General features: G+C 47.6%; 1 protein-coding gene across 9 annotated transcripts in view; it reads left to right on the forward strand.

The window, feature by feature from the left end:
* The first annotated feature begins 4,859 nt into the window (after positions 1-4,859).
* The window catches only part of LOC141069559 (uncharacterized), a 55,399-nt gene continuing 33,574 nt past the window's right edge, over positions 4,860-26,684 (forward strand). For 2 of the 9 annotated variants that reach the window (XM_073559208.1, XM_073559217.1), the window contains exons 1-6: positions 4,948-5,091; positions 13,632-13,680; positions 16,313-16,444; positions 16,715-16,870; positions 19,680-19,803; positions 19,916-20,025. In XM_073559208.1, the coding sequence (XP_073415309.1) occupies positions 16,367-16,444; positions 16,715-16,870; positions 19,680-19,803; positions 19,916-20,025 (468 nt within the window). In that variant the 5' untranslated portion in view covers positions 4,948-5,091; positions 13,632-13,680; positions 16,313-16,366. Of the gene's footprint in view, positions 5,092-9,117; positions 9,141-13,465; positions 13,491-13,631; positions 13,681-14,462; positions 14,485-16,312; positions 16,445-16,714; positions 16,871-19,679; positions 19,804-19,915; positions 20,026-26,684 lie in introns of those variants that run through there. The other 7 variants (XM_073559209.1, XM_073559211.1, XM_073559210.1 and 4 more) reach the window with 7 other exon arrangements.

Consider the following 26,684-nt stretch of genomic DNA (forward strand, 5'->3'; position numbering starts at 1 on the left):
ACAGCACAATGCCCAACACTGACGCACAGCTCAATGCCTGGCACTGACACACAGCTCTGCCCCACACACAGCACAATGCTCGGCACTGACGCACAACTCTGCCCCACACACAGCACAATGCCCGGCACTGACGCACAACTCTGCCCCACACACAGCACAATGCTTGGCACTGACGCACAGCTCTGCCCCATGCACAGCACAAGGCTCGGCACTAACACACAGTTCTGCCACACACAGCACAATGCCCTGCACTGACGCACAGTTCTGCCCCACACAGCACAATGCCCTGCACTGACGCACAGCTCAATGCCTGGCACTGACGCACAGCTCTGCCACACACAGCACAATGCTCGGCACTGACGCACAGCTCTGCCCCACACACAGCACAATGCCCGGCACTGACGCACAGCTCTATGCCTGGCACTGACACACAGCTCTGCCACACACAGCACAATGCTCGGCACTGACGCACAGCTCTGCCCCACACACAGCACAATGCCCGGCACTGACGCACAGCTCTGCCACACACAGCACAATGCCCGGCACTGACACACAGTTTTGCCACACACAGCACAATGCCCGGCAATGACGCACAGCTCTGCCACACATAGCACAATGCCCGGAACTGACGCACAGCTCTGCCACACACAGCACAATGCCCGGCACTGACACACAGCTCTGCCACACACAGCACAATGCTCGGCACTGACGCACAGCTCTGCCACACACAGCACAATGCTCGGCACTGACGCACTGCTCTGCCACACACAGCACAATGCTCGGCACTGACGCACAGCTCTGCCACACACAGCACAATGCTCGGCACTGACGCACAGCTCTGCCCCACACACAGCACAATGCCCGGCACTGACGCACAGCTCAATGCCTGGCACTGACACACAGCTCTGCCACACACAGCACAATGCTCGGCACTGACGCACAGCTCTGCCCCACACACAGCACAATGCCCGGCACTGACGCACAGCTCTGCCACACACAGCACAATGCCCGGCACTGACACACAGTTTTGCCACACACAGCACAATGCCCGGCAATGACGCACAGCTCTGCCACACATAGCACAATGCCCGGCACTGACGCACAGCTCTGCCACACACAGCACAATGCCCGGCACTGACACACAGCTCTGCCACACACAGCACAATGCTCGGCACTGACGCACAGCTCTGCCACACACAGCACAATGCTCGGCACTGACGCACAGCTCTGCCACACACAGCACAATGCTCGGCACTGACGCACTGCTCTGCCACACACAGCACAATGCTCGGCACTGACGCACAGCTCTGCCACACACAGCACAATGCTCGGCACTGACGCACTGGTCTGCCACACACAACACAATGCCCGGCACTGACGCACAGCTCTGCCACACACAGCACAATGCCCGGCACTGACGCACAGCTCTGCCACACACAGCACAATGCTCGGCACTGACGCACAGCTCTGCCACACACAGCACAATGCCCGGCACTGACGCACAGTTCTGCCCCACACAGCACAAGGCTCGGCACTGACGCACAGCTCTGCCACGCACAGCACAATGCCCGGCACTGACGCACTGCTCTGCAACACACAGCACAATGCCCGGCACTGACGCACAGCTCTGCCACACACAGCACAATGCCCGGCACTGACGCACTGGTCTGCCACACACAGCACAATGCCCGGCACTGACGCACAGTTCTGCCACACACAGCACAATGCCCGGCACTGACGCACTGCTCTGCCACACACAGCACAATGCCCGGCACTGACGCACAGTTCTGCCACACACAGCACAATGCCCGGCACTGACGCACTGCTCTGCCACACACAGCACAATGCCCGGCACTGACGCACTGCTCTGTCACACACAGCACAATGCCCGGCACTGACGCACTGGTCTGCCACACACAGCACAATGCCCGGCACTGACGCACAGTTCTGCCACACACAGCACAATGCCCGGCACTGACGCACAGCTCTGCCACACACAGCACAATGCCCGGCACTGACGCACTGCTCTGCCCCACACACCGCACAATGCCCGGCACTGACGCACAATTCTGCCACACACAGCACAATGCCCGGCACTGACGCACTGCTCTGTCACACACAGCACAATGCCCGGCACTGACGCACAGCTCTGCCCCACGCACAGCACAAGGCTCGGCACTGACGCACAACTCTGCCCCACACAGCACAAGGCTCGGCACTGACGCACAACTCTGCCCCACACAGCACAAGGCTCGGTACTGACGCACAACTCTGCCCCACACAGCACAATGCTCGGCACTTACGCACAGCTCCGCCCCACGCACAGCACAATGCCCGGCACTGACGCACAGCTCTGCCCCACACAGCACAAGGCTCGGCACTGACGCACAGCTCTGCCCCACACAGCACAAGGCTCGGCACTGACGCACAGCTCTGCCCCGCACAGCACAATGCCCGGCACTGACGCACAACTCTGCCCCGCACAGCACAAGGCTCGGCACTGACGCACAGCTCTGCCACAAACAGCACAATGCCCGGCACTGACAAACAGCTCTGCCACACACAGCACAATGCCCGGCACTGACGCACAGCTCTGCCACACACAGCACAATGCCCGGCACTGACGCACAGCTCTGCCACACACAGCACAATGCCCGGCAATGACGCACAGCTCTGCCACACATAGCACAATGCCCGGCACTGACGCACAGCTCTGCCACACACAGCACAATGCCCGGCACTGACGCACAGCTCTGCCACACACAGCACAATGCTCGGCACTGACGCACAGCTCTGCCACACACAGCACAATGCTCGGCACTGACGCACAGCTCTGCCACACACAGCACAATGCTCGGCACTGACGCACTGCTCTGCCACACACAGCACAATGCTCGGCACTGACGCACAGCTCTGCCACACACAGCACAATGCTCGGCACTGACGCACTGGTCTGCCACACACAACACAATGCCCGGCACTGACGCACAGCTCTGCCACACACAGCACAATGCCCGGCACTGACGCACAGCTCTGCCACACACAGCACAATGCTCGGCACTGACGCACAGCTCTGCCACACACAGCACAATGCCCGGCACTGACGCACAGTTCTGCCCCACACAGCACAAGGCTCGGCACTGACGCACAGCTCTGCCACACACAGCACAATGCCCGGCACTGACGCACAGCTCTGCCACGCACAGCACAATGCCCGGCACTGACGCACAGCTCTGCCACGCACAGCACAATGCCCGGCACTGACGCACTGCTCTGCAACACACAGCACAATGCCCGGCACTGACGCACAGCTCTGCCACACACAGCACAATGCCCGGCACTGACGCACTGGTCTGCCACACACAGCACAATGCCCGGCACTGACGCACAGTTCTGCCACACACAGCACAATGCCCGGCACTGACGCACTGCTCTGCCACACACAGCACAATGCCCGGCACTGACGCACTGCTCTGCCCCACACACCGCACAATGCCCGGCACTGACGCACAGTTCTGCCACACACAGCACAATGCCCGGCACTGACGCACTGCTCTGCCACACACAGCACAATGCCCGGCACTGACGCACTGCTCTGTCACACACAGCACAATGCCCGGCACTGACGCACTGGTCTGCCACACACAGCACAATGCCCGGCACTGACGCACAGTTCTGCCACACACAGCACAATGCCCGGCACTGACGCACAGCTCTGCCACACACAGCACAATGCCCGGCACTGACGCACTGCTCTGCCCCACACACCGCACAATGCCCGGCACTGACGCACAGTTCTGCCACACACAGCACAATGCCCGGCACTGACGCACTGCTCTGCCACACACAGCACAATGCCCGGCACTGACGCACAGCTCTGCCACACACAGCACAATGCCCGGCACTGACGCACTGCTCTGCAACACACAGCACAATGCCCGGCACTGACGCACTGCTCTGCCACACACAGCACAATGCCCGGCACTGACGCACAGTTCTGCCACACACAGCACAATGCCCGGCACTGACGCACTGCTCTGCCACACACAGCACAATGCCCGGCACTGACGCACAGCTCTGCCACACACAGCACAATGCCCGGCACTGACGCACTGCTCTGCAACACACAGCACAATGCCCGGCACTGACGCACTGCTCTGCAACACACAGCACAATGCCCGGCACTGACGCACTGCTCTGCAACACACAGCACAATGCCCGGCACTGACGCACAGCTCTGCCACACACAGCACAATGCCCGGCACTGACGCACTGCTCTGCAACACACAGCACAATGCCCGGCACTGACGCACTGCTCTGCAACACACAGCACAATGCCCGGCACTGACGCACAGCTCTGCCACACACAGCACAATGCCCGGCACTGACGCACTGCTCTGCAACACACAGCACAATGCCCGGCACTGACGCACTGCTCTGCCACACACAGCACAATGCCCGGCACTGACGCACAGCTCTGCCACACACAGCACAATGCCCGGCACTGACGCACTGCTCTGCCAACACACAGCACAATGCCCGGCACTGACGCACTGCTCTGCCACACACAGCACAATGCCCGGCACTGACGCACAGTTCTGCCACACACAGCACAATGCCCGGCACTGACGCACAGCTCTGCCACACACAGCACAATGCCCGGCACTGACGCACAGCTCTGCCACACACAGCACAATGCCCGGCACTGACGCACTGCTCTGCAACACACAGCACAATGCCCGGCACTGACGCACAGTTCTGCCACACACAGCCCCAGGCACAGCCACTAGAGTATTTTACAGCTACAGTCTCAGAAGAATCATCCGACTCCGCCCACAATGATCACATGACTTTGCATCCTGCAAGGTCCTACACTCACAAGGATGCAACGTTTTCTGCTTTCTATGTGTACGTGATTGATCACATGACTGTGACATCATCAAAGGTCCTGAAGCAGATGGGATCCAACGTCTGTAGATGCTGGAAGTTAGTGGCGCGGGTGCGTTGCCTCTTGTGCTGTAATATGCGTACAGACGGGGCGGTGCAGTATTATGTGTGTGCTGGCGCTGCAGCTGTGTATTATGTACAGGGGTATGTATACTGCTGGTACATACATATGTGCACTGATAGGACAGTATGTGTGCTGGCGCTGCAGCTGTGTATTATGTACAGGGGTATGTATACTGCTGGTACATACATATGTGCACTGATAGGACAGTATGTGTGTGCATGTATGTGCTGCAGCTGTGTATTATGTACAGGGGTATGTATATGGCTGGTACATACATATGTGCACTGATAGGACAGTATGTGTGTGCATGTATGTGCTGCAGCTGTGTATTATGTACAGGGGTATGTATATGGCTGGTACATATGTACACTGATAGGACAGTATGTGTGTGCATGTATGTGCTGCAGCTGTGTATTATGTGCAGGGGTATGTATACTGCTGGTACATACATATGTGCACTGATAGGACAGTATGTGTGTGCATGTATGTGCTGCAGCTGTGTATTATGTACAGGGGTATGTATATGGCTGGTACATACATATGTGCACTGATAGGACAGTATGTGTGTGCATGTATGTGCTGCAGCTGTGTATTATGTACAGGGGTATGTATATGGCTGGTACATACATATGTGCACTGATAGGACAGTATGTGTGTGCATGTATGTGCTGCAGCTGTGTATTATGTACAGGGGTATGTATACTGCTGGTACATACATATGTGCACTGATAGGACAGTATGTGTGCTGGCGCTGCAGCTGTGTATTATGTACAGGGGTATGTATACTGCTGGTACATGCATATGTACACTGATAGGACAGTATGTGTGTGCATGTATGTGCTGCAGCTGTGTATTATGTACAGGGGTATGTATATAGCTGGTACATACATATGTGCACTGATAGGACAGTATGTGTGTGCATGTATGTGCTGCAGCTGTGTATTATGTACAGGGGTATGTATATGGCTGGTACATACATATGTGCACTGATAGGACAGTATGTGTGTGCATGTATGTGCTGCAGCTGTGTATTATGTACAGGGGTATGTATATGGCTGGTACATACATATGTGCACTGATAGGACAGTATGTGTGTGCATGTATGTGCTGCAGCTGTGTATTATGTACAGGGGTATGTATATGGCTGGTACATACATATGTGCACTGATAGGACAGTATGTGTGTGCATGTATGTGCTGCAGCTGTGTATTATGTACAGGGGTATGTATACTGCTGGTACATACATATGTGCACTGATAGGACAGTATGTGTGCTGGCGCTGCAGCTGTGTATTATGTACAGGGGTATGTATACTGCTGGTACATGCATATGTACACTGATAGGACAGTATGTGTGTGCATGTATGTGCTGCAGCTGTGTATTATGTACAGGGGTATGTATACTACTGGTACATACATATGTGCACTGATAGGACAGTATGTGTGTGCATGTATGTGCTGCAGCTGTGTATTATGTACAGGGGTATGTATATGGCTGGTACATACATATGTGCACTGATAGGACAGTATGTGTGTGCATGTATGTGCTGCAGCTGTGTATTATGTACAGGGGTATGTATACTGCTGGTACATGCATATGTACACTGATAGGACAGTATGTGTGTGCATGTATGTGCTGCAGCTGTGTATTATGTACAGGGGTATGTATATGGCTGGTACATACATATGTACACTGATAGGACAGTATGTGTGTGCATGTATGTGCTGCAGCTGTGTATTATGTACAGGGGTATGTATATGGCTGGTACATACATATGTGCACTGATAGGACAGTATGTGTGTGCATGTATGTGCTGCAGCTGTGTATTATGTACAGGGGTATGTATATGGCTGGTACATACATATGTACACTGATAGGACAGTATGTGTGTGCATGTATGTGCTGCAGCTGTGTATTATGTGCAGGGGTATGTATACTGCTGGTACATACATATGTGCACTGATAGGACAGTATGTGTGTGCATGTATGTGCTGCAGCTGTGTATTATGTACAGGGGTATGTATACTGCTGGTACATACATATGTGCACTGATAGGACAGTATGTGTGTGCATGTATGTGCTGCAGCTGTGTATTATGTGCAGGGGTATGTATACTGCTGGTACATACATACAGTGCCTACAAGTAGTATTCAACCCCCTGCAGATTTAGCAGGTTTGATAAGATGCAAATAAGTTAGAGCCTTCAAACTTCACACAAGAGCAGGATTTATTAACAGATGCATAAATCTTACAAACCAAAAAGTTATGTTACTCATTTAAATTTTAAACATACAAGTGTGGGTCAATTATTATTCAACCCCTAGGTTTAATATTTTGTGGAATAACCCTTGTTTGCAATTACAGCTAATAATCGTCTTTTATAAGACCTGATCAGGCCGGCACAGGTCTCTGGAGTTATCTTGGCCCACTCCTCCATGCAGATCTTCTCCAAGTTATCTAGGTTCTTTGGGTGTCTCATGTGGACTTTAATCTTGAGCTCCTTCCACAAGTTTTCAATTGGGTTAAGGTCAGGAGACTGACTAGGCCACTCCAACACCTTGATTTTTTGCCTCTTGAACCAGGCCTTGGTTTTCTTGGCTGTGTGCTTTGGGTCGTTGTCTAGTTGAAAGATGAAATGACAACCCATCTTAAGATCCTTGATGGAGGAGCGGAGGTTCTTGGCCAAAATCTCCAGGTAGGCCGTGCTATCCATCTTCCCATGGATGCGGACCAGATGGCCAGGCCCCTTGGCTGCGAAACAGCCCCACAGCATGATGCTGCCACCACCATGCTTGACTGTAGGGATGGTATTCTTGGGGTCGTATGCAGTGCCATCCAGTCTCCAAATGTCACGTGTGTGGTTGGCACCAAAGATCTCGATCTTGGTCTCATCAGACCAGAGAACCTTGAAACAGTCTGTCTCAGAGTCCTCCAAGTGATCATGAGCAAACTGTAGACGAGCCTTGACATGACGCTTTGAAAGTAAAGGTACCTTACGGGCTCGTCTGGAACGGAGACCATTGCGGTGGAGTACATTACTTATGGTATTGACTGAAACCAATGTCCCCACTGTCATGAGATCTTCCCGGAGCTCCTTCCTTGTTGTCCTTGGGTTAGCCTTGACTCTTCGGACAAGCCTGGCCTCGGCACGGGAGGAAACTTTCAAAGGCTGTCCAGGCCGTGGAAGGCTAACAGTAGTTCCATAAGCCTTCCACTTCCGGATGATGCTCCCAACAGTGGAGACAGGTAGGCCCAACTCCTTGGAAAGGGTTTTGTACTCCTTGCCAGCCTTGTGACCCTCCACAATCTTGTCTCTGATGGCCTTGGAATGCTCCTTTGTCTTTCCCATGTTGACCATGTATGAGTGCTGTTCACAAGTTTGGGGAGGGTCTTAAATAGTCAGAAAAGGCTGGAAAAAGAGATAATTAATCCAAACATGTGAAGCTCATTGTTCTTTGTGCCTGAAATACTTCTTAATACTTTAGGGGAACCAAACAGAATTCTGGTGGTTTGAGGGGTTGAATAATAAATGACCCTCTGAATAAACTTCACAATTTAAAAAAAAAATTAAACAAAGAAATAACATTCTTTTTTGCTGCAGTGCATTTCACACTTCCAGGCTGATCTACAGTCCAAATGTCACAATGCCAAGTTAATTCCGAATGTGTAAACCTGCTAAATCTGCAGGGGGTTGAATACTACTTGTAGGCACTGTATGTGCACTGATAGGACAGTATGTGTGTGCATGTATGTGCTGCAGCTGTGTATTATGTGCAGGGGTATGTATACTGCTGGTACATACATATGTGCACTGATAGGACAGTATGTGTGTGCATGTATGTGCTGCAGCTGTGTATTATGTGCAGGGGTATGTATATGGCTGGTACATACATATGTACACTGATAGGACAGTATGTGTGTGCATGTATGTGCTGCAGCTGTGTATTATGTACAGGGGTATGTATACTGCTGGTACATACATATGTGCACTGATAGGACAGTATGTGTGTGCATGTATGTGCTGCACCTTTGTATTATGTGCAGGGGTATGTATATGGCTGGTACATACATATGTACACTGATAGGACAGTATGTGTGCTGGCGCTGCAGCTGTGTATTATGTACAGGGGTATGTATATGGCTGGTACATACATATGTACACTGATAGGACAGTATGTGTGTGCATGTATGTGCTGCAGCTGTGTATTATGTGCAGGGGTATGTATATGGCTGGTACATACATATGTACACTGATAGGACAGTATGTGTGTGCATGTATGTGCTGCAGCTGTGTATTATGTGCAGGGGTATGTATACTACTGGTACATACATATGTGCACTGATAGGACAGTATGTGTGTGCATGTATGTGCTGCAGCTGTGTATTATGTGCAGGGGTATGTATATGGCTGGTACATACATATGTGCACTGATAGGACAGTATGTGTGTGCATGTATGTGCTGCAGCTGTGTATTATGTACAGGGGTATGTATATGGCTGGTACATACATATGTGCACTGATAGGACAGTATGTGTGTGCATGTATGTGCTGCAGCTGTGTATTATGTGCAGGGGTATGTATACTACTGGTACATACATATGTGCACTGATAGGACAGTATGTGTGTGCATGTATGTGCTGCAGCTGTGTATTATGTGCAGGGGTATGTATACTACTGGTACATACATATGTGCACTGATAGGACAGTATGTGTGTGCATGTATGTGCTGCAGCTGTGTATTATGTACAGAGGTATGTATATGGCTGGTACATATGTGCACTGATAGGACAGTATGTGTGTGCATGTATGTGCTGCAGCTGTGTATTATGTGCAGGGGTATGTATACTGCTGGTACATACATATGTGCACTGATAGGACAGTATGTGTGTGCATGTATGTGCTGCACCTGTGTATTATGTACAGAGGTATGTATACTGCTGGTACATACATATGTGCACTGATAGGACAGTATGTGTGTTCATGTATGTGCTGCAGCTGTGTATTATGTGCAGGGGTATGTATATGGCTGGTACATACATATGTGCACTGATAGGACAGTATGTGTGTGCATGTATGTGCTGCAGCTGTGTATTATGTGCAGGGGTATGTATATGGCTGGTACATACATATGTGCACTGATAGGACAGTATGTGTGCATGTATGTGCTGCAGCTGTGTATTATGTACAGGGGTATGTATATGGCTGGTACATATGTACACTGATAGGACAGTATGTGTGTGCATGTATGTGCTGCAGCTGTGTGTTATGTACAGGGGTATGTATATGGCTGGTACATACATATGTACACTGATAGGACAGTATGTGTGTGCATGTATGTGCTGCAGCTGTGTGTTATGTACAGGGGTATGTATATGGCTGGTACAGACATATGTGCACTGATAGGACAGTATGTGTGTGCATGTATGTGCTGCAGCTGTGTATTATGTACAGGGGTATGTATATGGCTGGTACATACATATGTGCACTGATAGGACAGTATGTGTGTGCATGTATGTGCTGCAGCTGTGTGTTATGAACAGCGGTATGTATACTGCTTGAACATACATATGTACACTGATAGGACAGTATGTATGTGCATGTATGCGCTGCAACTGTGTATTATGTGCAGGGGTATGTATACTGCTGGTACATACATATGTGCACTGATAGGACAGTATGTGTGTGCATGTATGTGCTGCAGCTGTGTATTATGTGCAGGGGTATGTATACTGCTGGTACATACATATGTGCACTGATAGGACAGTATGTGTGTGCATGTATGTGCTGCAGCTGTGTATTATGTGCAGGGGTATGTATATGGCTGGTACATACATATGTGCACTGATAGGACAGTATGTGTGTGCATGTATGTGCTGCAGCTGTGTGTTATGTACAGGGGTATGTATATGGCTGGTACATACATATGTACACTGATAGGACAGTATGTGTGTGCATGTATGTGCTGCAGCTGTGTATTATGTGCAGGGGTATGTATACTGCTGGTACATACATATGTACACTGATAGGACAGTATGTGTGTGCATGTATGTGCTGCAGCTGTGTGTTATGTACAGGGGTATGTATATGGCTGGTACAGACATATGTGCACTGATAGGACAGTATGTGTGTGCATGTATGTGCTGCAGCTGTGTATTATGTACAGGGGTATGTATATGGCTGGTACATACATATGTGCACTGATAGGACAGTATGTGTGTGCATGTATGTGCTGCAGCTGTGTATTATGTGCAGGGGTATGTATACTGCTGGTACATACATATGTGCACTGATAGGACAGTATGTGTGTGCATGTATGTGCTGCAGCTGTGTATTATGTGCAGGGGTATGTATACTGCTGGTACATACATATGTGCACTGATAGGACAGTATGTGTGTGCATGTATGTGCTGCAGCTGTGTATTATGTGCAGGGGTATGTATATGGCTGGTACATACATATGTACACTGATAGGACAGTATGTGTGTGCATGTATGTGCTGCAGCTGTGTATTATGTACAGGGGTATGTATACTGCTGGTACATACATATGTGCACTGATAGGACAGTATGTGTGTGCATGTATGTGCTGCAGCTGTGTATTATGTGCAGGGGTATGTATATGGCTGGTACATACATATGTACACTGATAGGACAGTATGTGTGTGCATGTATGTGCTGCAGCTGTGTATTATGTACAGGGGTATGTATACTGCTGGTACATACATATGTGCACTGATAGGACAGTATGTGTGTGCATGTATGTGCTGCAGCTGTGTATTATGTACAGGGGTATGTATATGGCTGGTACATACATATGTGCACTGATAGGACAGTATGTGTGTGCATGTATGTGCTGCAGCTGTGTATTATGTGCAGGGGTATGTATATGGCTGGTACATACATATGTACACTGATAGGACAGTATGTGTGTGCATGTATGTGCTGCAGCTGTGTATTATAATCATTATCGTCATTGTGCATTCAGTGCATATATGGGTGTGACCGCCCTCTTTCTGAGCTGGGAAAGCCATCCAGTCTGGCCTAAGCTGTTACTAGTGGTTCAGCCGCTCGACCCTTATTCACATTCACGCCACTTGGCAAGTGAAAAGGTTTTAAATACTAGAGTAGGGACTGTCCCACAAGGGTTGCCGTGACGTGGCGGGATGGCTTGTACATTATTTTGATCAAAATTATGTTTACTAAATACTATTATTATTATTATTATTATTACCTTTATGCATTATTTGCAGTATATTTTTTACTTTTAGTTCAGGATATTTGTGTTTTTTGCTTTTTGTTTTAGCTGTGTATTATGTACAGGGGTATGTATATAGCTGGTACATACATATGTGCACTGATAGGACAGTATGTGTGTGCATGTATGTGCTGCAGCTGTGTGTTATGTACAGGGGTATGTATATAGCTGGTACATACATATGTGCACTGATAGGACAGTATGTGTGTGCATGTATGTGCTGCAGCTGTGTATTATGTACAGGGGTATGTATATAGCTGGTACATACATATGTGCACTGATAGGACAGTATGTGTGTGCATGTATGTGCTGCAGCTGTGTGTTATGTACAGGGGTATGTATATAGCTGGTACATACATATGTGCACTGATAGGACAGTATGTGTGTGCATGTATGTGCTGCAGCTGTGTATTATGTACAGGGGTATGTATATAGCTGGTACATACATATGTGCACTGATAGGACAGTATGTGTGTGCATGTATATGCTGCAGCTGTGTATTATGTACAGGGGTATGTATACTGCTGGTACATACATATGTGCACTGATAGGACAGTATGTGTGTGCATGTATGTGCTGCAGCTGTGTATTATGTACAGGGGTATGTGTTTGGCTGGTACATACATATGTACACTGATAGGACAGTATGTGTGTGCATGTATGTGCTGCAGCTGTGTATTATGTACAGGGGTATGTATACTGCTGGTACATACATATGTGCACTGATAGGACAGTATGTGTGTGCATGTATGTGCTGCAGCTGTGTATTATGTACAGGGGTATGTATATGGCTGGTACATACATATGTGCACTGATAGGACAGTATGTGTGTGCATGTATGTGCTGCAGCTGTGTATTATGTACAGGGGTATGTATATAGCTGGTACATACATATGTGCACTGATAGGACAGTATGTGTGTGCATGTATGTGCTGCAGCTGTGTATTATGTACAGGGGTATGTATACTGCTGGTACATACATATGTGCACTGATAGGACAGTATGTGTGTGCATGTATGTGCTGCAGCTGTGTATTATGTACAGGGGTATGTGTTTGGCTGGTACATACATATGTACACTGATAGGACAGTATGTGTGTGCATGTATGTGCTGCAGCTGTGTATTATGTACAGGGGTATGTATACTGCTGGTACATACATATGTGCACTGATAGGACAGTATGTGTGTGCATGTATGTGCTGCAGCTGTGTATTATGTACAGGGGTATGTGTTTGGCTGGTACATACATATGTGCACTGATAGGACTGTATGTGGGGGTTCTATACATATGCTCCGTGTTTGTATGCCATGGTGGCATTTACATGTGAAGTATATGGCCATATATATTATCTTCTCTATCTGCAGGTGACTGTATGTTATGTGGAGCAGATTATACCGGTATAGCTACAGATAGGTAATATCAAGCATTGTAATGATGATTGTGTATCATATCAAGTGTGTAGAATGAGATGTTTTCATGTGACCTATATTTAATATCAGCTTGTTAGAGATGTACAATACAGACTTATTTTGCTGATGTTTTTTTTTATATTAAATGGAATTTGTCTCCAGGTTTTGCTACCCCATCTAAGAGCAGCATAATGTAGGGGCAGAGGTGCTAATTCTAGTAATACAAAAAAAAGTGTTTTGGTACCGTGTTAGCCAGTAGAAAAAAATATTTAATTCTAGTAATGTGTCACTTGCTGAGCTGCTTGCTGTAGTGTTGATAAAATCACTGCTTTGTCTAGCAGTTCTCTGAATACTGAGCTCTGTATAAACCCACCTACAACACTGATTGACAACTTCCAGTGTACACTGTGCATAGTCTGAAAGCTGCCAATCTGGTGGGGATTATACTAAACTGAAGGACTGCATTGCACTCGACAATTAGTCCTCTAGTGATACTCTCCTGCTGATAAAACACTGATTTTAACAAAACTCTAGCAAGCATCCCAGTAAACGGGGTTTTACACATATCGATATCGCTAGCAATATCGCTAAGGCATCACCGATTTTGTGACGCAGCAGCGATATTGCTAGCGATATTGCTAGCGATATCGCTATGTGTGATACTTACCTCCGACCGGCTCCCCCGCTTTCTGTCGTTGATCGCACAGCTCCATTTCTCGTCGGGCGCTTCCTGCTGGGCTTCCTGCTGGCGACGACGAGCGACGCGTGGACGCGGACGGGAGGACGTCAAGATCGCCGCGTCTGAAAGGTAAGTAACGACCGCTGTATCGCTGCTGCATCGCTGTGAGATCGGGTCGTATCGTGGTCGGGATCGCTGGTGCATCGCTAAATGTAAAGGGGCCTTAACTGACACATGACTGGAATCAGGGTCTCTGTCTCTACATAATGCTGCTCTCTGATTAGGTGACAAAAACCCTGTGACAGAAAAGGAAATTGCAATTACAATGCACACAATAAGTAAAGCCTGATAAGGAATCTAGATTAGTGAGCTCCAATGAGTATTGTGAATGTAAAGCGCTGTGGTATACAGTGGTGCCTTGTAAGCAAGTGTAATGCAGCGGAATATGACAGACATCTTGCTTTGATGTTATCTTTGGTTTACTCATGAAAACAATGAAAAACTGCATTTTTCCAAATGATGAAAAAAAATGGAGCAATCTTGGCCTAACTGAAAAATCTCTCTATTCAGATACATATGATGAGACAGAGTAGCCTTCACATAACAGACTAGATGAGTTAACGCTGCTGTTCCAGTCTGTCGACACGTGGAGTCACACTGTTCCAGGTTTGGAGGTCTGTAGATGGTGCAATCTGAGTAGACTCCATTACTCCAAGTGCGACCATGTGGTCGGCCCAGGGCTGCTTTGTTTTTAGCAGTAACTGATATGCCTCCGTCATCTTTTCCATACTGAATTAGCTGCTGTTACCACTGGGACAGCTCGCCTTGCTTTAGCTATAGGAGCAAGGATTTAGTTGGCCAAGCACATAGAGAGCCTAGTTTATTAGATGTGCCATGTGTCCTCCATCCTTGTGATCTTGGTGTGCTTTCACCAGAGGGTGTGAGTTTGACTTTTTTGTCAGACACTGGAAAAATTAGCTGCAATGTCGGGGGGGATTTACTTTCAGGCCTTAATAAGATGCATGTTGTTATATCCGTGTTTTTCGCAGGTAGAACCATTATAGTTTACAGGTTTGTTCACATGTCCTTTTTCCACAAATAGAAACTTGCCAATTTGAGTAGATGTGTACACTAAAAGATGGGGAACACACAAATGTCATCTGACTGCTCTCCAAGTGCTGTCCATTCTTTACTGTTTAATAGGTAGAGAATATTCACCTTTTTTCTATATATCGTAACCAAAACAAATAGCACTCTGGCGGTAAAAAGAGACACATGGACCAACAATGGCTGAAAATTGGATCCAGCACACTTGACGGAAACAGTAGGATTTTCCTCTTTCAAAAAGCAAAATAAAAACATACGTGAATGAGGGCTTACCCCAACTGTCACTTTGGCCATCTCTTGATTTACCTCCACCTGGCCAAGATGCAAATGGTCATAATCTTCGGGTCACTTTATGTATGTTGGCCGCCAGACCTGCTTCTCGAACATCAATTAACAAGGAGTCAGATTAAGATAATTACCTCCATGTCTGATTTGCCATATCAAAGTGAGCACACGCAGGAAATAGAATGGTTTATTGAGGTGTCACTCTTGTTCATAGCTCATACAGCCTAAGATGCCATGGGACCCGTTGCCCCATCAGTGCTTCAGTTACAGTTCCGTTTTGCTGCTGTTCTGCGGATAGGAAAGGCAGATCTGTTACTGCAGGTCTAGCAGTGTATTTTTGGATAGTCATCACTCACATCCTTGTTCTCTGTACTAATATACCATACCTTCATGTGGCACCCAATAACATGGCTACTCAATCGTAGCCTGACGGCAAGCTTTAGTCTGCTCATGGTCCCAACTGTCCGCAATGTGTATGTCTTTGTAATGATCAATCTGGGACATCCTTCCTATATTGTCTGATCCATGCATTATTTTAGATTCCTTCCTTATTTTTCCCTTGCAGTGTAAGGAAGTTCAAGTCTCCTTTACAACATGAGCCCTGCCTGACCCACCGAAGATGGAGAGAAACAGTAATCCCATTATTGAGAGGGTATTAAACATCACTTTGGAGATAATCTACCTGCTGACTGGAGAGGTGAGGGGTTCTGTGAGTTATGTAACATGTCATCACTCGTCTCCATCATTAAAAATCAAAGATATCAAAGATACTGGAAGATAAGGGTTTTGTTTTCTTTTTCATTGGGGTAATTTTGTTCTAAAGTAAGTGGGGCTGTGCAGCAAGGCTATAGATGGGGAGATATGTTGAGTTAAATCATCATGATCAGAAAATGGTGGTATATTCTAAAATGGCAAAAAGGAGGTGAAGAGAGCATATTAAGCGAAATTGATGTCTTTCTGTTCACAGGATTACATAGTAGTCAAGAAAGTATCAGAAGAGGATGAAGAATGTGGCAGGACCGAGATCACAGAGCCTTTACCTTACTCACCAGGGAATGAGAGATGCGAGGAGCAGAAGGTTCTAAAAGTCACCAACATGATCAGTCATCTACTGACTGGAGAGGTGAGTGCTGCTGGGACACAATCCAGTAATATTGTCTGTGGAGGGAAGAATTAAAGGGTTATTTGTGAATTCAAATTAATTTTTTCTGGACCGAAGCTCTACAAAATCCATGCCATAACATGTAGTGTTGATGTCTAGATAATGGCGTGGTCAGTAGGCATAAAATACATGCAGCTGCACACTCCGGTCCCGAGTGCCGGCGGCAGTACCGGGTATTGAGGTGCGAGACTCGTGCGAGTTTCTCGCAAGTGTGATCCCGGCCTTAGAAAAAGAACCTTGTGCAGAAAAGCCTACGTAACCTGTTGGAATTCAATTAAATGCATGTCTTTTTGGGTAAGGGTATGATTTGCAAAGATAAGGAAATAAAATACAGTATATACTCGCTTATAAGCCGAGATTTTCAGCCCATTTTTTTGGGCTGAAAGTCCCCCTCTCGGCTTATACACGAGTCATATACCGGGGGGTCGGTGGGGGAGGGGGAGCGGGGGAGTCTGATCATACTTACCCCCTCCTCCTGACGCGGTCTCTGCAGCCCCCCCCCCCCGCTTCTCCCAGGTCTCAGGCTCCTTCCTGCAGCAATCACGTGGTACCGCTCATTAAAGTCATGAATATGCGCATATTTATGACTTAAATGAGCGGTACCACGTGACTGCTGCAGGAAGGAGCCTAAGACCGGGAGAAGGGGCTGCACAGAGACCGCGTCAGGAGGGGGTAAGTATATGCTATATTTACCGATCTCCGGTCCATCACTGCTCGCTGCTCTGCTGTTTTCCATCCTCTGTCTGTGATGTTCAAGCAGAGGGCGCGATGACGTAATCAGTGCGCGCCCTCTGCCTGCACGTCACTGACAGAGGGACCCTGCAGACACAGGGGCGCGCAGCGATTGACGGAGGATCGGTAAGTATCGCCAGTGCCGGGGTCCTGAGCCAGCGGTGGCAGCAGCAGCATATGGGGGGTATACTATGGAGCATCTTATGGGGGCAGCATATGGTGGGTATACTATGGAGCACCTTATGGGGCAGCATATGGGGGGGATTCTATGGAGCACCTTATAGTGCAGGATATGGGGGGGATTCTATGGAGCACCTTATGGGGCAGCATATGGGGGGATTCTATGGAGCACCTTATGGGGCAGCATATGGGGGTATACTATGGAGCACCTTATGGGGCAGCATATGGGGGGATTCTGTGGAGCACCTTATGGGGCAGCATATGGGGGGATTCTGTGGAGCACCTTATGGGGCAGCATATGGAGGGATTCTGTGGAGCACCTTATGGGGCAGCATATGGGGGGTATACTATGGAGCACCTTATGGGGCAGCATATGGTGGGTATACTATGGAGCACCTTATGGGGCAGCATATGGGGGTATACTATGGAGCACCTTATGGGGCAGCATATGGGGGGATTCTGTGGAGCACCTTTTGGGCAGCATATGGGGGGATTCTGTGGAGCACCTTATGGGGCAGCATATGGAGGGGATTCTGTGGAGCACCTTATGGGGCAGCATATGGGGGGTATACTATGGAGCACCTTATGGGGCAGCATATGGTGGGTATACTATGGAGCACCTTATGGGGCATCATATGGGGGTATACTATGGGGCAGCATATGGGGGGTATACTATGGAGCACCTTATGGGGCAGCATATGGGGGTATACTATGGAGCACCTTATGGGGCAGCATATGGGGGGTATACTATGGAGCATCTTATGGTGCCATAACCTTTATGGAGCAGCATATGGGGCATATTATTCTATGGAGCCATTATTAACCTTTGTGCAGCATTATATGGTGTGTATTTTGTATGGAGCATCTTATGGGGCCCATCATGAACTGTATGAAGCATTATATGTGGGCTCCTGATTTATATGGAAATTCAAAAACATTTAACCTACTGATGTCTCAATTAATTTTACTTTTATTGGTATCTTTTTTTATTTTTGATATTTACCTGTAGCTGCTGCATTTCCCACCCTAGGCTTATACGCGAGTCAATAAGTTTTCCCAGTTTTTTGTGGCAAAATTAGGGGGGTCAGCTTATACACGGGTCGGCTTATATACGAGTATATATGGTAAATAATCAATGAATTAGAAAAGGACAGTATGGAAATAACATGATGTAAGTTTACATGAGACAGAGTTACAATGTAGTAGTTGATTGGAAGAAAAGACTGTTTCATATATATACCATTAAATGTTAACCCCTTCCTGACAGGGCAATTTTCCGTTTTTGCGCTTTCTTTTTTCCTTCTCATTCCTCCACGAGCTATACTTTTTTTTTTTTTTTTTTTTTATTTGTTCGTTTCCATTCCTTCTGAGCAGACAATGACTATGCAGCCCAAACTCAATCTGCTCCTCCTAAACTTCATGACTTGTGTGCATTTACAGTACCTGTAGCAGGTGATCAAAGGCCAGATCCTTGCATGGGGGAAATTATGGTTGTCATGTTTACATAATGGTGTTTGTCCTTTTACTGGCAATAATACAGGATGGGCCATTTATATGGATTCACCTAAATACAATGGGAATGGTTGGTGATATCAGCTTCCTGTTTGTGGCACATTAGTATATGGAAGGGGGGAAATTTTTCAAGATGGGTGGTGACCATGGCAGTCATCTTGAAGTTGCCATTTTGGATCCAACTTTATAAATGGCCCACCCAGGTGTATCCATATAAATGACCCACCCTGTACTGTTGCACACAGTGCTGCTAGTAGTTGTATGTCAATGTAAAAGCTGCAGAAAATGTTGGCGCGTACTAAATAATAAAAAGAATGTGCTAAATCTGTATCTTCATGTGTGTCAGGTCCCTATAAGGTGTCAGGATGTCGCCATCTATTTCTCCATGGAGGAGTGGGAGTACATAGAAGGTCACAAGGATCTGTACAAGGATGTCATGATGGAGAGCTGCCAGACCCTCACATCACTGCGTAAGTGGAGACTTTCATTGACTTTGACAGTCACAAAAGTTACTTATCACAGTGCTGAGAATTACAAAATGTTTACAATGTATTTTAAATCAACCTGCGTGTACTCTTACAGAAGGATCCATTATGGGAAAAGTACCACGTACATCGCCCTGTCCTGATCAGTCCCAGAATTGTCCAGAGAGGTGTCAAAATATCCCACAGGATCATCAGGGAGGTCATCAGGTAAATGTAGTTAGTGTTCTGCCATCTTTTAAAAATGACAAGAAAAAAGCAGGTATCATAAGTTGAGGATCCAAGAAAAGCACCTCGAAACGCGTAGTTTCTGTAGTACATATAATAAAGAACTTGAAAGATTTATATGGATTTCTGAAGAATTCTTATCACTAAAGCAGCGCGGATGCTCAGAAGTGCTTTTCTTGGATCCTCAACTTATGATACCTAGTGGACGCTGTCCACCTGCACGAGCTCTGCAGCAGCTATATGACTGCAACAAACGTTGAGAGTGGTTGTGTCTGAACACAACCCATAAAGCGTGAGTACTCCAGAGTACTTTTGTATTTTAATTGATTTATACCAGGTGAAGCCCTATGTCTGCGCCCCCGCCCTTATTTTCTCTTAAGAAAAAAGCAGGGGGAAATGATCATACCAAAATAACTTATATTTACCTGTACTCTTATCTGTAAGCTTCAGCTCTTCTGCTTCTGGTCATGTTAAGCTGTCCCACAGTGATGTCGTTCCCAATCACAGGCCTCATTGGAGGTTGTGTCATAGTTTGTAGGTGAGCGCTGAATCCAGTAATTTCAATGGCGCTGGAGTAACAGGGAATTTACCAGGAGAGAATAAGTAATTTTGAGAATTTATTACTTCCAATGTTATTAGACCATTTTTAAAAGAAATGTGTAAGAAGAAAATATGTAAATCAAGTTTTTATTTTAAATCTCCTAAAACTTCTATATCATTGAACCTCAAAATAGACACCTGGGGAGATCAATTTTTAGCATTTTTTCACTATCATAATTACAGGAAAAAAGGAGATTGACGGCACTCCAGGAATAAAGAAAAAATATATATTTCATTGTGGCAAATTAAGCCATATTAAAATCAAGTTGCCTGAGGCATTTCGAGTGCCTGGTGTGCATTCTTAGTCATAAGAGTGCACACCAGGCACTCGAAACGCGTCAGAAAACTTGATTTTAGTATGACTTAATTTGCCATAATGAAATATATATTTTTTTCTTTATTCCTGGAGTGCCATCAATCTCCTTTTTTCCTGATTCCGCTATGCTTATCTAGCTTGGACGTGCACCCTCCACATATGAATTGGCTCGTCTAATTTGGATTCATCTCGTGGCAGCTCCAAGGCCTTCCTCCATGCACCTATCATAATTACAATTAAAGGTTACACCTATACATAAATAATCATGCATAGAAAACACAATTAAAAATAATCTGCAATCGGAAAATAAAAACTGAAGAGAAAAAAAAATTAATCTGATCTAGATCTACTTAACCTCTTAACGACCAGAGCTATTTTTGGTTTTCCATTTTCATATTTTGCTCCCCTTCTTCCCAGAGCCATAACTTTTTTATTTTTTGATCAAAATGGCCGGGTAAGGCCTTGTTTTTTGCCGGCTGAGTTGTACATTTGAACGACACCATTGGTTTTGCCATATTGTGTACTTGAAAACGGGAAAAAAATTTCAAGTGCGGTAAAATTGCAAAAAAAAAAATGCAATCCCACAGTTGTTTTTTTTTTTTTTCTTACCATGTTCACTAAATGCTAAAACTGACCTGCCATTATGATTCTCCAGGTCATTATGAGTTCAAAGACACCAAACATGTCTAAGTTCTGTTTTAGAAAAAAAAATCCAATGTTTGCTAAAAAAAATTGCGACATTTTCCGATACCCATAGAGTCTCCATTTTTTTATGATCTTGGGTTGAGTGAGGGCTTATTTTTTGCGCGCCGAGCTGACTTTTTAATGTTACCATTTTGGTGCAGATACAATCTTTTGATAGCCCTTTATTACATTTTAATGCAATGTTGCGGCGACCAAAAAAACGTAATTCTGACTTTTTTACTTTTTTTTTTCTGTCATTACGCCGCTTAGCGATCGTGTTAATTCTTTTTTTATATTGATTGGGCGATTCTGGAAGCGGCAATACCAAATATGTGTATGTTTGTTTGTTTTTTTCTTATTGTTTTATTTTGAATGGGGCGAAAGTGGGGTGATTTGAACTTTTATATATTTTATTTTTTTAATACTTTTAAAAAACTTTTCTCCTTCACCTCATTGGGGGACACAGGACCATGTGTGTTATGCTGCTACGACTGTTATGCTGTACCTAGTCCCCCTGAGTGGGCTTCGTCACTGTAGCAGTCCATGGCTTCACAAGCTAAAGCGATTGAGTCCCTCCACGGGTCGGGGCATTTGCCTGCCTGTCTTAGAGGGTTCCGCTACCTCACGGGAACAGTCGGCCAGCAGGGGCCGTTCTCATTCAAAAAATAAACAGGCATCTAGAACCCGAACCCATAGCACGTCTCTGTCACGCCTCGGCATCTGTGAGCTCCGTTTCTCGCTCCCCATCACCCGGGGTCTGTAGAGACCAGGAATCTGAGTACGAGTCTGACGTGTCCTTCGATCTAGACTCACCGGATTATCAGGCGACGGTGGGCAGTCTCATTGAGGCCGTCAAACAGACTTTGAAGGTTGACAATAACTCCAATTCTGCCTCAGATCACGCGGTGTCCTTCAAGAGGACCAAACACCCTCATAGCGTTTTTTCCAACCATCCTGAGTTTCAGGGCACAGTTCGGCAGCATAGGGAGCGTCCAAACAAACGCTTCACTGGTCAGAAACCCGCCTGGCCACTAAAACTCTTCTGTCCTTAACAGATGGTTCCTCTATTAAAGACCCCACAGACCGTCAGAGAACCGTGCCCATTCCTTTTTTTTAAGCCTCGGGCTCGGCACTCTCTCCTTCGTTTGCCGCGATGTAGGTAACTAAAGCTATGGTCTCTTGGGCAGATACCTTGACCAGAACCATTCAAGGTAGTAACCTTCCCCAGGATGCAGCAGATCTGGCCAGTCAGATCTCTCTGGCCGAGAACTATCTGATACACGCTTCTCTGGACGCGGCTAACTGCTGTACTTGCAGCCTCAAACACCATCACCATCAGACGGGCACTGTGGCTCAGGGAATGTAAAGCGGACTCTGCGTCCAAAAAGTCCTTAATGTCTCTGCCTTACCAGAGTGGGTGTCTTATTAGAGAAGAGCTGAATCAGCTTATCTCTGACGCTACAGGAGGAAAGAGTAAATTCCTCCCCCAGCAGAAAACTAGGTGACCCTTCCGCCGTCAGCAACAGACACGTTTCCAGTCCTTTCGCGGCAATCCCAGTTGGTCCACTACAACCACCTCTTCCGGATCGGGGCGCTTCCCCTGTGGGGGCAAAGGTCCCTAGGTCTGTTCAAGACCAACCAGTCCTGGAAGAGCCGACCTAAACAATATAGAGCTAAGGGATCCAGGTCCCATAGATTCTTGGTTCAATGACTCATGGCATTATCCGGTACACAATAGCAGAGTAGACGGTCGTCTACTTCTGTTTTGTCTCATCTGGCTCGCCGTCGTTCATGACGAATAGGTCATCGACCTGGTGTCCTCCGGATGCAAAATTAAATTTTCTTCCCGCCCTTCAGCATGGTTCTTCCCCTCTCGCCCCCCCAAGATAGGGGTGCAGGCCTGGTCATTTTACCGAGCCATCAATTCGCTACGCCAAAGCGGAGTCATTCCGGTCCCAGAAAATGAGAAGTTCGAGGAGTTCTACTCGAACTTATTCGTGGTTCCAAAGAAGGGCGGTACGGTGCAACTCATTCAGGACCTGAAACTCCTAAACAAGTTTGTCAGGGTCCGGCACTTCAGGATGGAGTCCCTCCGTTTCGTCATCACCTCGATGGAAAAGGTGGAGTTCCTAGCATCCATCAACATCAGGGATGCTTACCTTCATATTCCAATTTTTTTTTTTTTTTATTTATTTTTTTTTCCCCCCTCACCAGAAGTTTTTGCGCTTTGCTGTCTGCGAGCAACATTTCCAGTTCACCGCCTTGCTCTTCGAGTATTCACAAAGGTCATGGCGGTCATCATGTCCATTCTGCACCCTCGGGGAATAGTCGTTCTGCCATATCTAGGTGACATCCTGATCAAGGGGCCGTCTTTCCAAACCTGCGCGGAGTGCGTCCATATCACCTTGGATACACTTTCTCACCTGGGATGGCTGATAAACTTAAACAAATCTTCTCTGGTTCCAGCTCAGCAGATATCCTTTTTGGGAATGAACCAACCTCCAGAGGGTTGGTAATTCTCTCTCGAGACAAGGTCTTAGTCCTTCAATAGGGAGCCCGGGCACTTTATCGCCCATATCCTCATTCCATCCGATTCGGCATGGGGGTCTTGGGCAAAATGGTGGCAGCGATGGAAGCGGTTCCCTTTACGCCTCCGCCCTCTGCATGTGTTTCTGGCAGCCTGGGACAGGAACCCATTCTCCCTCAACCGGTGGTGCTACATGTCTCCGCGGATCTAGCAGACGCTCAGCTGGTGGACTTTACGGTCTTCTCTCACCCAAGGAAAATCTTTTCTCCCGGTTTTATGGCTGGTGGTCACCACCAACGCCAACTTTCTCGGCTGGGGAGCTGTTTTTCGTCATCACACTGCCCAGGGGCGCTGGTCACTTTGGGAGTCGCGTCTTCCCATCAACGTCCTGGAAATTAGGGTGATTCCATCACCTTCTGGCGGGTTGCCCCATCCGAATACAATCAGACAACGCCACGGCTGTGGCATATATCAGCCATCAAGGGGGCATCCGCAGCAGGGCGTCAATGCGCGAGGTGGAACACATTTTCCGCTGGGCCGTGAGGAACCACTCAGTCATCTCAGCAGTGCACATTCCAGGCGTGGAAAACTGGGCGGCAGACTTCCTCAGCCATCAGAGTCTCACCTCGGGAAAGTGGTCACTCCATCCGGAGGTCTTCCAACAGATCTGTTACCGCTGGGAGACTCCGGACTTGGGTCTGATGGCATTAAGACTAAACGCCAAGGTGCCTGAGTTCATAGCTCGGTCACGGGATCCAGAGGCCATTGGTGCGGATGCACTTGTCCCTTCGTGGCATCAGTTTCGGCTTCCGTACATGTTTTCCCCCACTTCTGTTACTTCCGAGGGTCATCAGGAAGATCAAGACGGAAGGCGTTCCAGTGATCTTAGTCACTCAGGATTGGCCACGCCGGTACGTGGAGCTGCTGCAGCTCGGCGTTGATATTCCCTGGCGAATACCGGATCAACCAGATTTACTCTCCCAAGGTCCGATTTGCCTTCAGAACTCAGGGTCCGTGTGTCTAACGGCCTGCCCGTTGAATCCTGGGTCCTAACTCAATCTGGGTACTCCTATGAGGTGGTTTCCACCATGATTAACTTAACGCTTGGAAGCCTGTATCGGTGCGCATCTATCACCTAGAAAACTTTATTCTCACGGTGCAGAGACCGCGGTCGTCCTCTCCTCTTCTCCATTCCCGCCATCTTAGAGTTCCTTCAGACCGATTTGGAATCAGGCCTAGCGCTTAGCTCTCTCAAAGGCCAGATCTCTGCCTTATCTGTTTTGTTCCAGCAGCTGCAGGTGAGGACGTTCATTCAGGGGGGTCTGCCATGTGGTGCCCCCCTATAGAATGCCGTTGGATGCCTGGGACCTTAACTTGGTCCTGGGGTTCTACAAGAGTCTCTCTTCGAGCTACTGCAGGAAGTCTCTCTGACCCACCTTTCATGGAAGGTGGCCTTTCTTGTCACGGTGACTTCAATCAGGCGGGTTTCGGAGTTAGCCGCACTGTCCTGTTGAGCTCCTTTTTTGGTTTTCCATCAGGACAAGGTGGTTCTCAGGCCGTCCTCGTCCTTCTTGCCCAAGGTGGTTTCCTCCTTTCACCTTAAAGAGGATACTGTCTTGCCCTCGTTTTGCCTGGCACCAGTACACTGTGTTGAGCGGGCTTTTCACCCTCTGGATCTGGTGAGAGCTCTGAGACTTGGACGTCCGTCCGTAAGACTGACGCCTTGTTCATTCTTCCTGAGGGTCACAGGAAGGGATTTGCAGCTTCAAAGTCCACAATAGCCAGGTGGATACACTGGGATTTAGGTACACTCCACTCGGTCGGTGGGGACTTCTTGGGCCATTTGGCACCAGGTGTTGGCGGAACAGGTTTGAAAGGCTGTGACTTGGACCAGTCTGAATACATTCTAGAAGCATTACAACATCCGCAGATGCGGTCCTGGGCCGACGGATCTTGCAGGTGATGGTAGCGCATCTCTAGACAGTTGGTATGTGGGGTTTGATTTGTTCTCTCAGTTCCCCACTCAGGGACTGCTTTAGGACGTCCCATGGTCCTGTGTCCCCTAATGAGGCGAAGGAGAAACAGGAATTTTTGTGTACTCACCGTAAAATACATTTCTCTGAACCACTCATTGGGGGACACAGCACCCACTGTTATAAATGGTTCACTGAGGAGGATAGCAGGCCCAGGCTAAGCCACAGAAAACCAGAGCGGTTGGTAACTAAGCAGATTGCAGACTCCTGATCCTGTCCATACAACTAGCAGTAGCCGTGGAGCATGCCTACGATGATCCTTGATGCCTCGGCACAGCCGAAGAGCTAACTAAGCCTAAAGCAAGAAAGGGGAAATCTAAACTGCCCCGGAGCAGACCCCAAAGGAATAGATACCCCTCAAACATATATTGTCAGTGAGACAAGATGAAAGCACAAATGCAGGCAGAAAAATAGACTGAGAAAATGATGAGGCCCACACTGACTAGACAGGACTGGAAAGGAAAGACACTGTCTGCAGTTA

The sequence above is a fragment of the Dendrobates tinctorius genome, unplaced genomic scaffold (assembly GCF_039654945.1).
Source record: "Dendrobates tinctorius isolate UK_male_01 unplaced genomic scaffold, ASM3965494v1 ptg000266l, whole genome shotgun sequence".
Taxonomy (NCBI): Eukaryota; Metazoa; Chordata; class Amphibia; order Anura; family Dendrobatidae; genus Dendrobates; species Dendrobates tinctorius.